The 13,684-nt window shown below is 42.6% G+C and overlaps 2 protein-coding genes across 2 annotated transcripts; both read left to right on the top strand.

The window, feature by feature from the left end:
* Nucleotides 1-3,421: 3,421 nt before the first annotated feature.
* Nucleotides 3,422-6,465, top strand: slc10a4 (solute carrier family 10 member 4). The gene is made up of 3 exons (XM_087783031.1): nucleotides 3,422-3,903; nucleotides 3,964-4,174; nucleotides 5,941-6,465. The coding sequence occupies exons 1-3, from the start codon at nucleotides 3,422-3,424 to the stop codon at nucleotides 6,463-6,465; spliced, it is 1,218 nt and encodes a 405-aa protein (XP_087639157.1).
* Nucleotides 6,466-11,015: 4,550 nt separating this feature from the next.
* zar1 (zygote arrest 1) lies at nucleotides 11,016-13,005 on the top strand. Its single transcript, XM_087783093.1, has 4 exons — nucleotides 11,016-11,674; nucleotides 12,517-12,609; nucleotides 12,666-12,740; nucleotides 12,803-13,005. Exons 1-4 carry the CDS (start codon nucleotides 11,054-11,056, stop codon nucleotides 12,944-12,946), a joined length of 933 nt encoding a protein of 310 aa, XP_087639219.1. The 5' UTR covers nucleotides 11,016-11,053; the 3' UTR covers nucleotides 12,947-13,005.
* The last annotated feature ends 679 nt before the right edge of the window (nucleotides 13,006-13,684 follow it).

Raw genomic sequence — 13,684 nt, 5'->3', positions numbered from 1 at the left:
TTTTGCAAATGTATTAAAAAAAGCAAAACCGAAAGATCACATGGTCATAAGTATTCAGACCCTTTGCTCAGTATTGAGTAGAAGCATCTTTTTGAGCTCGTACAGTCATGAGTCTTCACACCTGTATTTGGGGATCCTCTGCCATTCTTCCTTGAAGAACCTCTCCAGTTCTGTCAGGTTGGATGGTGAACGTTGATGGACAGACATTCTTAGGTCTCTCCAGAGATGCTGGATTGTGTTCAGGTCCGGGCTCTGGCTGGTCCGTTCAAGAATGGTCACAGTTGTTCCGAAGCCACTTCTTTGTTATTTTAGCTGTGTGCTGAGGGTCATTGTCTTGTTTGAAAGTGAACCTTCCAGTCTGAGGTCCTGAAGACTCTGGAAAAGGTCGAAGGTCTTCAAGGATATCTCTGTACTTGGCCGCATTCATCTTTCCTTCAATTGCAACCAGTCGTCATTTCCCTGCAGCTGAAAAACACCCTCACAGCATGAAGCTGCCACCACCATGCTTAACAGTGTTGAGCAGTGCCTGGTTTTCTCCACACATACCTCTTAGAATTGAGGCCAAAGAGTTCAATCTTGGTCTCATCAGACCAGAGAATCTTAGTCTGGGAGTCCTACACGTGTTTTTTGGCAAACTCTATTCAGGCTTTCATGTGTCTTACACTGAGGAGAGGCTTATGTTGGGTCACTCTTCCATAAAGCCTGGATTGGTGGAGGCTGCAGTGATGGTTGACTTTCGGGAACTTTCTCCCATCTCCTCACTGCATCTCTGGAGCCACAGTGATCTTTGGTTCTTCTTTACCTCTCTCACCAAGCCTCTACCGAATTTCCCCTCACGGGACAAATAAATAAAGGTTTCTGATTCTTCTCCTACGATTGCTCAGTTTGGCTGGAAGGCCACAGGTCTAGAGTTCTGCTCGTCCCAAACTTCTTCCATTTAAGGATCATGGAGGCCACTGTGCTCTTAGGAACCATCAATGCTGAAGAAACTCTTCTGTAACAATTCTGTCTCTGAACTCTCTCCCCTCATGATTCTTATTTGCTGTGACATGCATGGTGAGCTGTCAGGTCTTCTATAGACAGGTGTGTTTCCTAATCAAGTCCAATCAGTTTAATAAACACAGCTGGACTCAATGAAGGAGGAGAACCATCTCAAGGAGGATCAGAAGAAATGAATGTTAGTTAAATATGAGTCACAGCAAAGTCTGAATACTTATGATCATGTGATATTTTAGTTTTCCTTTTTAATACATTTGAAAAAATGTCATATCTCATGTCAAGATGAGTGTACATTAATGAGGAAAAATGACTTTAAATGATTTTAACAAATGGCTGCGATGAAACAAAGAGTGACAAATCAAAAGGGGCTTTTTTACTCTCCGTACCCACTTTATATCTTTGACATGTGAGTGAGTCCACACAATGTTTTGCAAACGATGGTGTAGATTACTGACCTCCTTATGAAGGTTTAATCAGGGGAGGACAATATAATTCAAATATTCATGTTATTTACCGATTAATCCCTTAAAGGGTTGCGGGGGGACTGGAGCCTATCTCAGTCTCTTCAGGCGAGAGGTGGGGGACACCCTGGACAGAACGCCAGTCTGTCACTGGACACACAAAGACACACAACCATATACACACACACTCATACATACGGTCAATTTTCCTCAAGTTCCTAATCCACCTCTGTATGTTTTTTGGACTGTGGGAGGAAACCAGAGTACCCAGAGTAAACAAGTACAACACGGGGGAAACCACACAATTCAAATAATTCAAATATGTTCAACTTAAATAAAATGTTAAACCCTATTTAACATGTTAAATACAAATTATATTCCCTGTAAAACTCATAGTCCATCTACACTCTATCACAAAGACACTGTTTCTTACAGTAGATTATCAAAGATCAGAGGTATAATCATGGATACATTTTCAGGAGCAAAGGTCTCAAGCAAGTTCCCTCACCAATGTATGATTAAACACTTTTGACATAACATTCTGTGAACGTTCAACTTCACATCAAACAAATAACTGAATATTCTGACAAGGATTTCTGAACGATGTCTGTGGTGGAATATAAGCATATATCACTTGAATCACAATCTAATGAATGTATCAGTTCACGGTTATGTCGGAGGCGTCGCATGTGTTTAAAACTCCTCTCGTGGATTAGAAACACTGAGTGGTATTGTCACAGCCGACGTCTGTTGATCTTAAAAGCCTCTCACGGAATGACAGTAAAAGATCTATCCTGACCAAACATGAGTTCATACCTGGGATCACCCCATTACTTAATGGCTCGTCCTGAGGGGGGAGGAGTTCTGACGACAAACCCTGAGTCACCCACATCTGTTCTGATGCAGCGCGTTGTCCTGAAGATGGATGACGTCAGACGCTTGGCATGAGGAGGTAGAGTTGGACGGTCAGGGTCTCCTTCTGAAAAACACCAGGTGAGGACGTCACAAACAAAGAACTTTATCGTGACATTGATTTTCAGGTTAGGTTAGTTTATATATATATATATATATATATATTCAATATTGTAATTTACTAGCTGAAATACCTGACATTGCCTGCGTTTGAAAAACATGTTTTTTCAACCAAATAACCCAAAGGAAAGTGTGGAGAGAGAGGCTGAGTAGAGAAGAATATCTTGACCCCCCCTCGAGATATTTTGTCGTTACACAAATATAACAAAAATACACACAAACACACAGAATAATTGGTTGTCTGTCTCTTATATTATCTCACAAAGACTAAAACTTGTTGAGAAATCCCTTAAATACTTTTTTGCACTGTGTACCGTCTTAATGTTGCCATTACATTCTTGGATCGACCAGATGTTTTTCGCTCTCTGAGCCCTTGTAACACACGTCTCACGGTCCGGCACCGGTCCTCGGACCAGGGGTTGGGGACCAATTCAGAACCTGAAACTAACAGATGTTTATTTAATTTGTGGAGGAAACACGTAGAGAAGGTACAACTAAGTCACAACAACATTCTTAAGTCTGGTCCAGGTGCTTCAAAGGTAAACATGTAAACACTTATTTCCAGTAATATTCCTATGTGCTGAGACTGTCCAGATCACGTGTCTCACATATAGGACGTGCACGCATCATGGGTGCAGCGGTGCGTGACGCGCACGGACAAAAGAATGTTCCATCTGATGCACTTCCATAAAGATGAGACACTTTTCATTCACGCTCCTCTTCAGAGCCTCGCGCGGGTCGATGCACGTAATCCTGTTTCCCGCGCTCCATCTGGAATGATTGGATCGATGTTTCGGGGACTGGATGGGCGGAGCTCGGGTGGTTCCGGACGCGTGGTTCTGATCCCAGCGTGCGTCAGTCTGCGAGACCACCTGTGAGAACACTGAGCCTCAGCTGCAGCTCGCGCGTCTCTCTCCTGTTGAGCCACCATGGACAACTCGAGCGCGCCGGCTGGACTCGTGCACCTGACCCGGGTCTCGGATCCAGAAGCCGGACCCCCGGACGGATCCGTCCAGATGTTCAAGGCGTCAGGAAGTTCCTGGAGCGGCGCGTCCGCGGACCTGATGCTCGCGCTCCCCTCGGACGCGACCCACCTGATGCCGGCCTTCTGGGACTCCCCGCTGAGCCACGGCATCAACGTGTTCGTGGGTCTGGTCCTGTGCTTCACCATGCTGGGTCTGGGCTGCACGGTGGACGTGAGTCAGCTCGGGGAGCACGTGCGCAGACCCGTCGGGGTGCTGCTGGCCCTGGTGACCCAGTTCGTGATCATGCCTCTGGTGGCCTTCCTGCTGGCGCTCGCCTTCTCGCTGGACGACGTGGCGGCGATGGCGGTGCTGCTGTGCGGCTGCTGCCCGGGCGGGAACCTGTCCAACATCCTGTCGCTGCTGGCGCACGGCGAGATGAACCTCAGGTAGACCCTTGGAACGCGTCGCTTTTACGCGCCGATCCCTGACCCTCCTGTCTCCCGCAGCATCATCATGACCATCTCGTCCACGCTGCTGGCGCTCGTGCTCATGCCGGTGTGTCTGTGGATCTACAGCCGCGCCTGGATCAACACCCCGGTGGTCGACCTCATGCCCTTCGGGGCCATCATCCTCACCCTGTGCAGCACCCTCATCCCCATCGGCCTCGGCGTGGTCCTGCGGTACCGTTACACGCGTGTGGCCGACGTTGTGCTGAAGGTACGTTTAAGAAGGCACGAAGTTCAGGAGGTGCTTTTTTGGAGAAGAGGTACATTTGCGCAAAAGGCGCAGTGCGTAAAATGTCCAGAGAGGGATGACATCACAGGGAGGGTGACAAGAGGAGCCCCTCCTTCTGATGGAAGCCACCCGTGGAGGGACGAGGGCAGAAATGAGATTAAAGGAGATTTATGAGAACAGAGCTGATGGTCAGCTGAGTCCAGAGCAAAATCAACAGCACGAGATCGACCAAAACACTGGGAAGATCTGAAGATAGTTTTCTATGAAAGATCTTGATCAAAGGAAGGATTTTTGAACTAAACTAATTTAGATTCATCAGAAGTTTGTTATCTTAAAGATCACGTGTTACACTACGACCTCGTATCTTCAAGGATCAACGGTAAACAACGTTTAAAAACATTGAATCCAAGATGTTGCCCAATGCCGTGCGAAGAAAAGGGATGTTGGATTGTGACCTCTCAGAGAAGGTTTAAGGAAGGTCAAAGGTCAACTCCACCATGGCACATGAGCAGAGTACCCCCATGTTAATGGAAAAATCTCCAATTTCAAAGACATTTATACAATATTTAACGAATACTTTTAGTATCATGACACAGTGTCTTCATTTTAAAATAGATGAGACTTTACCTGACTCTGATCTACTAACTCAGCGAAATCTGGCATAATTTTCCAACTGAACTGACACTGAACATTAATAATACAAATACTTGTAATTGGCCCCAACAGGAAACCTATTTATACTTGTGCTCTTGTGTTCTTTGAAATTCTAAGATGAAAATTAAATTAACTAGGCACCATTAGGGCATCATTAAAACAAAGTTTTGCTTTAAATGGTCAAGTAAATAAACAAACAATAACAATACTTAAGTGCTTTGTGACCCTTGTCTAGAAAGGCACTTTACAAATAACCATTACTTACTTACTTGTTTTAGACAAATATATATTTTTATTTAAATATACACGTTTAGTTGGAAACATTTAAATTTAAGATTTGGCCCGCAATTGAAGTCAACAATTTATGAATTTAAAGCAGCACTGGGTAGTTTTGGGTACCTTAATATTTTTGTACTAAAATAAATTGTGATGACACATCATTAAAGTTATGTTATTTACAACACATCATATTTCATTATCCACAATCTGATTCATTAACTCATCGGTATCATCCTTCATTCATCAATGGAAGTCTGAAAACAGGGACATGGCAACTTTTACGACGTTTAACGAGTGCTCATGGGAATTGTAGTCTCCCGTCGGGCTAAACACTATCAATTTAGTCCACTGGCGTCGCTCGACTTTAAATCGCATAGAATTGCTTTAATATGCCACATACGCAATATTTATTTTCATGATGCCGTCTGGATATTCAACTGAATAAAAAATGTAAAATGTGAAAAAATGTAATCGTCTTGCAATCAAACCTCCAGCCGCTGGATGGCAGCAGTCATTACGTCCTCCACGGCTGAAGGAACAATGAAAATCCCACAAGACCATGATGATGACTGAGAACGAGAGGATACAGTCGACTCTAGCAGCTTTCAAAGATGATGTTTGGACATATTTTGGTTTCAAAACCAATTTTTGAAAGTAATGACTTTGTCAAGAGTCATGTGGTCTGTATATTCTGTAACACCAGAGTCAAGTACTCAACAATAATACAAATATATCCTTGTTTCTACAGTATCACAATATATCGTAAATCTACTGAAACTTCCATGAGTCAACAACAACTTGTTTGTGTTGCTCAGGCTTCCCTGTGGTCTCTGTTGATCACCTTGGTGCTGCTCTTCATCCTGACCGGGGCCATGCTGGGTCCCGAGCTGCTCTCCACCATCCCGCCCTCGGTCTACGTGGTGGCCCTCCTGATGCCTCTGTGCGGATACGCTGCAGGCTACGGTCTGGCGATGCTCTTCAACTTGCCTCCCAGCAGCCGTCGATCCGTCTCCTTGGAGACGGGCTGCCAGAACGTGCAACTGTGCACCGCCATCCTGAAGCTGGCCTTCCCCCCTCAGCTGGTCGGTGGGATGTACATGTTCCCCCTGCTGTACGCCCTCTTCCAGGCGGCCGAGGCGGGCATCTTCATCCTGGCCTATCGCTTCTACAGGAAGAACGTCCTGCACAAGCCGGAGCCTGCGAGGGACGGCGAGGACATAACGTACCAGAGGTTCGAGGACGAAGACGTGGACTTCAACTCGTCATACGGTGCCGTCACAGTGAGTGACCCCAACACCATTTCGTTGGACCCCAGTCCCCCTCACCCAACACCCGTGTAACATGCCAACATGTCTGTGGCTGGACTTCAGATGAGTAGAAACACAAGAGAGCATGTTTAAGAAAATCTTGATTTATTTTCATGGTTTATAAAAGTGTCAAGAAATTACCAAGATTATGGAAGTATATCAGTGTCAGAATAGTGATTATCAATTGAACTTATCAAATGTTGAAACTTGGAATTAAATTGAAATATTTTCTAGAGAATTGAATATTTTTTCTAATAATTACATTATTATTATTATTCATTTTTTAATATTGTAACTCCAATAGTTTTTGTTTTTTTTAATTCAATATGTTTTACACATAGTTTGATATTCTACTTTCAATTAAAAATATAAAATTCTACTTTTTTTTTTAATTTCTACCCTTTGAATTAAATATAAGATGTTGGTTAAATAGTGCCATCTTACCAGACTAATCCTTCGAGCACTGACCCACTCACTCTTATTTTTAAATTCACACAAAATCTTACTGTTGCTTTAGTATCCACCAAGATGAATTGACGCACCAGTACTTAGACGTCATCATGTGATCACCTGCTCGTCACATGATTGGTTGAAAGTAGCCAAGTACTCTTATGGTATCGTCTGATGGAACTATTAGTGCAATATCTTTACATTGAATAAAAGAAAAGTTTCAACATTTTAAATGTTAAATTAAACCATTCAATATTCTCAAGTCAAAGAATAATGATGGAGGGAATTATGAATGAAAGTAAGTGCATTACTTGTATTTTAACAGATGTAACTGCAACATTTTACGTGTCTATAAATACACTATGATCAAGTCATTGATTCAAAATCAAGGCATTGTGTTTGATATTTAAAGATTCCACCACAACTTCACAGTAAAAATAATAAAGTCATATATTCTTACAGATGACAATAAATCATTAAATCAGTTTATCTATGCATGAGTTCATCATTAGAATCACAAATAGCCTCAACTTCATCTGCACAGAATATTTTTTTTATGATTTCTTTTTGGAGGTTTAAACTGTAAGTGCTGTTTATTTACACTGTTGTTAAACTATGAAGGAATGTATGAACATCAATGTTGCTTCCTGATTTATACCATGCATTTTGATCAGTCTGTGAAAATAATTGTGAAAAAAAGAGTGTGTGTAAATTCAATAAAGTCACTATTTACTTTATTTAAATGAAGATATTGAGTCAATAAATATATATATATATTCATTTGATTATTAAATGACTCCAACATTTCTGTCATAATTAAAAATCGGCCAGAAAACGTCATACAATCCTTTATTTATGAGTTTTTATAGGTTTGATATCTTATCTTCATGTTGAACTCTGGGGAGTCAGGAATGTGACATTCTAGGTCTGTGAGACACAACTTGAAATAAGGGTTTTGTTCTTGTGGAGTCTATATTTCAAGAACAACTGTGAGAACCTTCAAGTCTGAAAGATGATGAGTATGGAAAGAAGAGCATGAAGATGGGAAGATGAATATGATGAGAATAAGGAGGATAAGGAATACGGAGATGAAGATGATGAGGATGAAGATGAATATAATGAGGATGATGAGGAATACAGTAAAGATGAGGAGGATAAGGATTAAAATGTAGAGGATGAGAATAAAAACGATTAGAATTAGGATGATAAGGAATACGTAGATGAATATGAGGATGAAGATGAATATAATGAGGAGGAGGAATACAGTGAGGAAGATGAAGAGGATAGAGATGAGAATGAGGAGGATAAGAAAAAGGGTCGATGAGGAATACGTAGATGAAGATAATGAGAAAAAGGAGAAATACAGAGAGAAGGATGAGGAGGATAAAGATAAAGGAAGATGAGAATGAGGAGGATGAGAAAAATAAAGACGATGAGGAATACAAAGATAAGGAAGATCAGTATAAGGAGAATGAGAATAGGGAGGAGGAAGAATACGGAGATAAAGATGAGGAGGATGAGAATGAGAATGATGAGAATAAGGAAGATCAGAATAAAGAGAATGAGAATAGGGAGGAGGAGGAATATGGGGATGAAGATGAGGAGGATAAGAATAAGGAGGATCAGAATATGGAGAATGAGAATAGGGAGGAGGAAGAATACGGAGATGAAGATGAGGTGGATTAGAATGAGGATGATGAGAATAAGGAAGATCAGAATAAAGAGAATGAGAATAGGGAGCAGGAGGAATACGGAGATTAAGATGAGGAGGATAAGAATAATGAGATTGAGGAATACGGAGATGAAGATAAGGAGAATAAGAATAGAAAGGAGAAGGAATACAGAGATGAAGATGAGGAGAATGAGAATAAGGAAATGAAAAAATAGAGAGGATCAGAATATGGAGATGAGTATAAGGATAATGAGAATATGGAGGAGGAGGAATACGGAGGTGAAGATGAGGAGGATGAGAATAAGGAGGATCAGAATACGGATAATGAGAATAGGGAGGAGGAGGAATACAGGGATGATGAGGAGGATAAGAATAATGAGATTGAGGAATACGGAGATGAAAATAAGGAGAATGAGAATAGGTAGGAGGATAAGAGGGAGAACAAGAATAGGGAGGAGGAGGAATATGGAGATGAAGAGGATTAGAAAAAGGAGAACGAGAATAGGGAGTATGGAGATGAAGATGAGGTGAATGAAGATTAGTAGGATGAGAATAAGAAGGAGGATATTAAGGAGGATGTCGATTAATATAATGAGGAGGAAGAGGAATAAAGAAAGGAAGATGAAAAGTAGGATGAGAATAAGGAGGATAAAGAATATGTAAATGAAGACGAGGAGGATGAAGAATACATTCCTCTGTATTCCTCATGAGGAGGATATCGATGAGGAAGATGACAATGTGGAGTATGTAGAAAATGGAGTTGAAGATGGGGAGGATGAAGATAGGGAGGATAAGGAGTACGGAGATGAAGAGAGTTGAAGATGATAAAGATGATGAGATCAACGAGAATGAGAGCAGGAATAGGATGATAACGAACATGAAGATGAAAAAGTGAGGAGGATTAGGATGATGATGAACATGAAGGTGATGAGGATCAAGATGAGGAGGATTAGGATGAGGAAGAGGATGAGGTGAGCATGAAGATGAGGATTATTAGGATGAAGTTGGAAACAGAAGGAAGATGAGGTAGAGGATGAAGATAAAGGAAGTAAGAAAGAGGACGATGAGAGGGATGATTAGGATGAAGATGAGGAAGAGGATGAGGTGAGGAAGAGGACGATGAGGTGAGGAAGAGGATGATGAGGTGAGGAGGATGATGAGGTGAGGAAGAGGACGATGAGGAGGATGATTAGAATGAAGATGAACATGAAGGTGATGAGGATCAAGATGATACGGATAAAGATGAGGAGGATTAGGATGAGGAAGAGGATGAGGTGAGCATGAAGATGAGGAGGATTATTAGGATGAAATTGGAAACAGAAGGAAGATGAGGTAGAGGATGAAGATAAAGGAGGTAAGAAAGAGGACGATGAGAGGGATGATTAGGATGAAGATGAACGGCATGAAGATGAGGAAGAGGATGATGAGGTGAGGAAGAGGACGATGAGGAGGATGAAGATGAGGAAGAGGATGATGAGGTGAGGAAGAGGACGATAAGGAGGATGATTAGGATGAAGATGAGGTGAGCAAGAGGACGATGAAGATGAGGAAGAGGATGATTAAGATGAAGATGAGGAAGAGATGAGGAAGAGGATGATAAGGCGAGGAAGAGGACGATAAGAAGGATGATTAGGATGAAGATGAGGAAGAGGATGAGGTGAGGAAGAGGACGATGAGGTGAGAAAGAGGACGATAAGAAGGATGATTAGGATGAAGATGAGGAAGAGGATGATGAGGTGAGGAAGAAGAAAATGAGGATGATTAGGATAAGGATGAACAGCATGAAGATGAGGAAGAGGACGATGAGGTGAGAAAGAGGACGATAAGGAGGATGATTAGGATGAAGATGAGGAAGAGGATGAGATGAAGAAGAGGGTGATGAGGTGAGGAAGAGGACGATAAGAAGGATGATTAGGATGAAGATGAGGAAGAGGATGAGATGAGGAAGAGGATGATGAGATGAGGAAGAAGAAAATGAGGATGAACGGCATGAAGATGATGAGGTGAAGAAGAAGAAGGTGAGGAAGAGGAAAATGAGGAGGATAATTAGGATGAAGATGAGGTGAGGAAGAGGAAGATGATTAGGATGAAGATGAGGAAGAAGACGATGAGGTGATGAAGAGGATGAAGGTGAGAAGGTTTAAAATGAGTTTCAAGAGTTTGTTCATTATTTTAAATAGTTTGTTAAAATAGTTTTTGAATTTGTTCCATGAGTTTGTAAAAAGTTTCAAGAGTTTGTTAATTTGTTTTGCACTTCTGGGCCACCGTACTTACGGGACTTGAAGGTGATACATTTTCCAGTTTAAGTTGATTCTTCTGTGAACCTGAGCCTCACACGCGTGCACGCGTGAACCTGAGACTCACACGCGTGCACGCGTGAACAACAACACAAGCACGTGCGTGAACACACGTGCGCCACTGACGCAGCTGCTGTGATCATCAACTCACCTGTGTACTTAAATGGCGTCGCTCGCGCTCACTTCGGTTGGTGGAACAAAAATGGCAACGTATGGTGACGAGCCTCTCGACAGCTATTTCTACTCATCTCACAACCCGTACCCGGGCCGGTACCCGGGCAGGTATCCTCGCGCCAGAGACGCGGCCTGGAAGTACAAGCGCTACCTGAGCCACCATGACTGCTCTGACGCCTTCAAGGAGCAGCAGCGCGCGCACCTCAAGTCCATCCTGTCCCAGATCAACCCCAAACTCACCCCCAGACTGCGCAAGGCCAACACCAGGGACGTGGCCGTGCAGGTGAAGCCCAAGAAGGACGCCTCGGTGCAGTGCTCGCTCGGACCCCGGTCCCTGCTCAGCCTGAAGCGGGACCTGCGGCGGAAGAAGTCGCTGCTCAGTGACGGAGGGAGTCCTGAGGCGGGCGGGGACGTACGGTACCCCCGCACCCTGGCGGTGTACTCACCCATCGCCTACAGGAGCATCACCTCCTTCGTGGTGGAGGACGAGGACCCGGAGGAGGACTCCTGTGGAGAGTCGCCCCCGCCCACCGAGGAGGACCCGGCCAAGTCTCAGGACCAGGTCCAGAAGAAGAGCGCCAAAGTCAAACTGGCGCTGGACGAGTCGGCTGAGGAGGGGTCAAAGGGCAAAGCGCGCGTCAGGTTCCAGGTCGGTCTGACTTATTTTAAATTAAAATGACACATTTGTCTTGCGAGGTTCCAGGTCGATCTCATTAGAATTTATTGATTTCTATTGTATGTAATAAAACAAATAAAAACGTATTTTTCTCACTTAAATACTAAAACAAGAACAATCAAGGCAAATAACACAATGAAGTGAATGAACATACTATTTATTTTATTAAAAAATGTTCCAGATCTGTTTGACTTGAGTTTTATTAATTAAAATCCAAATGACATTTGTCTTGTGAGGTTCCAGGTGTGACTAGATTTGATTTATCTTAATTGTATTGAATGAAAACGGAATGTATTGACATAAATGGAAAAAGTGTTCATATTTTTTTAAAAGGAATGACAAAAGGGAAGAAAATGACACATTGAACACAAGTTTGTTTTCTTAATTCAATTTCAAAAGGACATATTGGCCTCGTGAGGCTCTCAGTTAGTCTGATTCTGATCAGGCCCATGCAAGTAAACAAAATGCGTTTATTTCCACTTTTAATTCATTTCAGTTTTCTTGCTTCTGTGAGGGCCACATCTGACCCAAGTAATGTTTCTGTGGCCCATTTAAGCTTTTAGCAAGTGCAATTTGCACGTCGACTTTTTGTGACGTTAATCGGTAAGTTGAGCCATGACATCAATGAGAAGCATTTGTTTGTGAGGAGAAGTTGAATCCAGTGTTTAACTGAATTGACCGACAATAACAGAACAAGATGCTGATGGATTCTGCAGATTTGAGCGGAGAATGTGGATTTTGCGTCATTTTGGCCACTTTTGTTGACACGCGTGCACTAGAGTTGCAACATGTCCGTCACTTGCCTGTTGTTTCAGTTTCTGGAGCAGAAGTACGGCTACTATCACTGCCGGGAGTGCAACGTGCGATGGGAGAGTGCTTACGTGTGGTGCGTTCAGGGAACCAACAAGGTGAGGAACTGACGATCCCATAACAAAAAACAGGATTTCATGAAGGGCTTCTCCAGGTTTACTTCAAACAGTACTGCAGGAAATGTCAAAAGGAGTTCAACCCGTACCGCGTGGAGGACATCACATGTCACGTAAGTCGAACTTGTCGGCCCCAGAGTGACGCCGAGTGACTATCCTTCACGCTCCTCTGCAGACCTGCCAGAAGGCGCGCTGCTGCTGTGCAGTAACACAACGACACGTGGACCCAAAGAGGCCCCACAGACAGGACTTGTGCGGCCGGTGCAAAGGCAAGAGACTCTCTTGCGAAAGTACCTTCAGCTTCAAGTACATCATCTAGGAGACGCTCGCTCCGGTGACTTCAACCTTTCACATTCAAATATAGTTTCAGTGATTTTTCATACTAGTTTTGTGTTGCTGTATCACCAACGCATGCTGTAATAAATACCTACTTTGCACTCGTGTCTTTTTTTTCAAAATATTCCCTTCAAGTTTCTTAATTTTTCTTGTATCTGCGGACATCAACCATCTTTCTTAGCTTATCTTCAACATTAGCATTGTGACGCAACTATATGGTAACCATGGTTACCAACTTTACCAAGATGAACATCTGTATTTTCACATCAGCAGGCCACATTATTTGGATGGTGACACATCCATGAAGTTAAAACGCATCTTAAATATGGGGGTACGATGCATTTTAGTGACTTGACTTAAAATTAAAAACTATATAAACACCAGGTAAATGGCCAGCGTTGCCAAGTAAGGATTTGGTAAACACTTGGAAATGATGGATATAAAAATGTGAAGGGATGTGAATTGTGGGTCTTGTAATTGAAAGCAGCTAGCAGCAAGTATGTATGGTTTAAAAATCCTTGTGGTCTTCTGACCCCTTGACCTGATTTAGTTGACCTTTCACCTCTCCCTAAAAGCGTCACTGAAGTCAGACTAAATGAATAGCAACTTTTTTTTTTTTTAATCTTTTAAACAGTGTCCGACACATTGTAAACATTTAAAGTTGAACCTTTTTTGTGAATGTTTTATACTTTAAATGTAAACCAAATATTTACATATACTA

This window comes from Callionymus lyra, chromosome 2 (assembly GCF_982586985.1).
Source record: "Callionymus lyra chromosome 2, fCalLyr1.hap1.1, whole genome shotgun sequence".
Lineage (NCBI taxonomy): Eukaryota > Metazoa > Chordata > Actinopteri > Syngnathiformes > Callionymidae > Callionymus > Callionymus lyra.
This window is presented reverse-complemented; position numbering and strand designations above follow the sequence as displayed.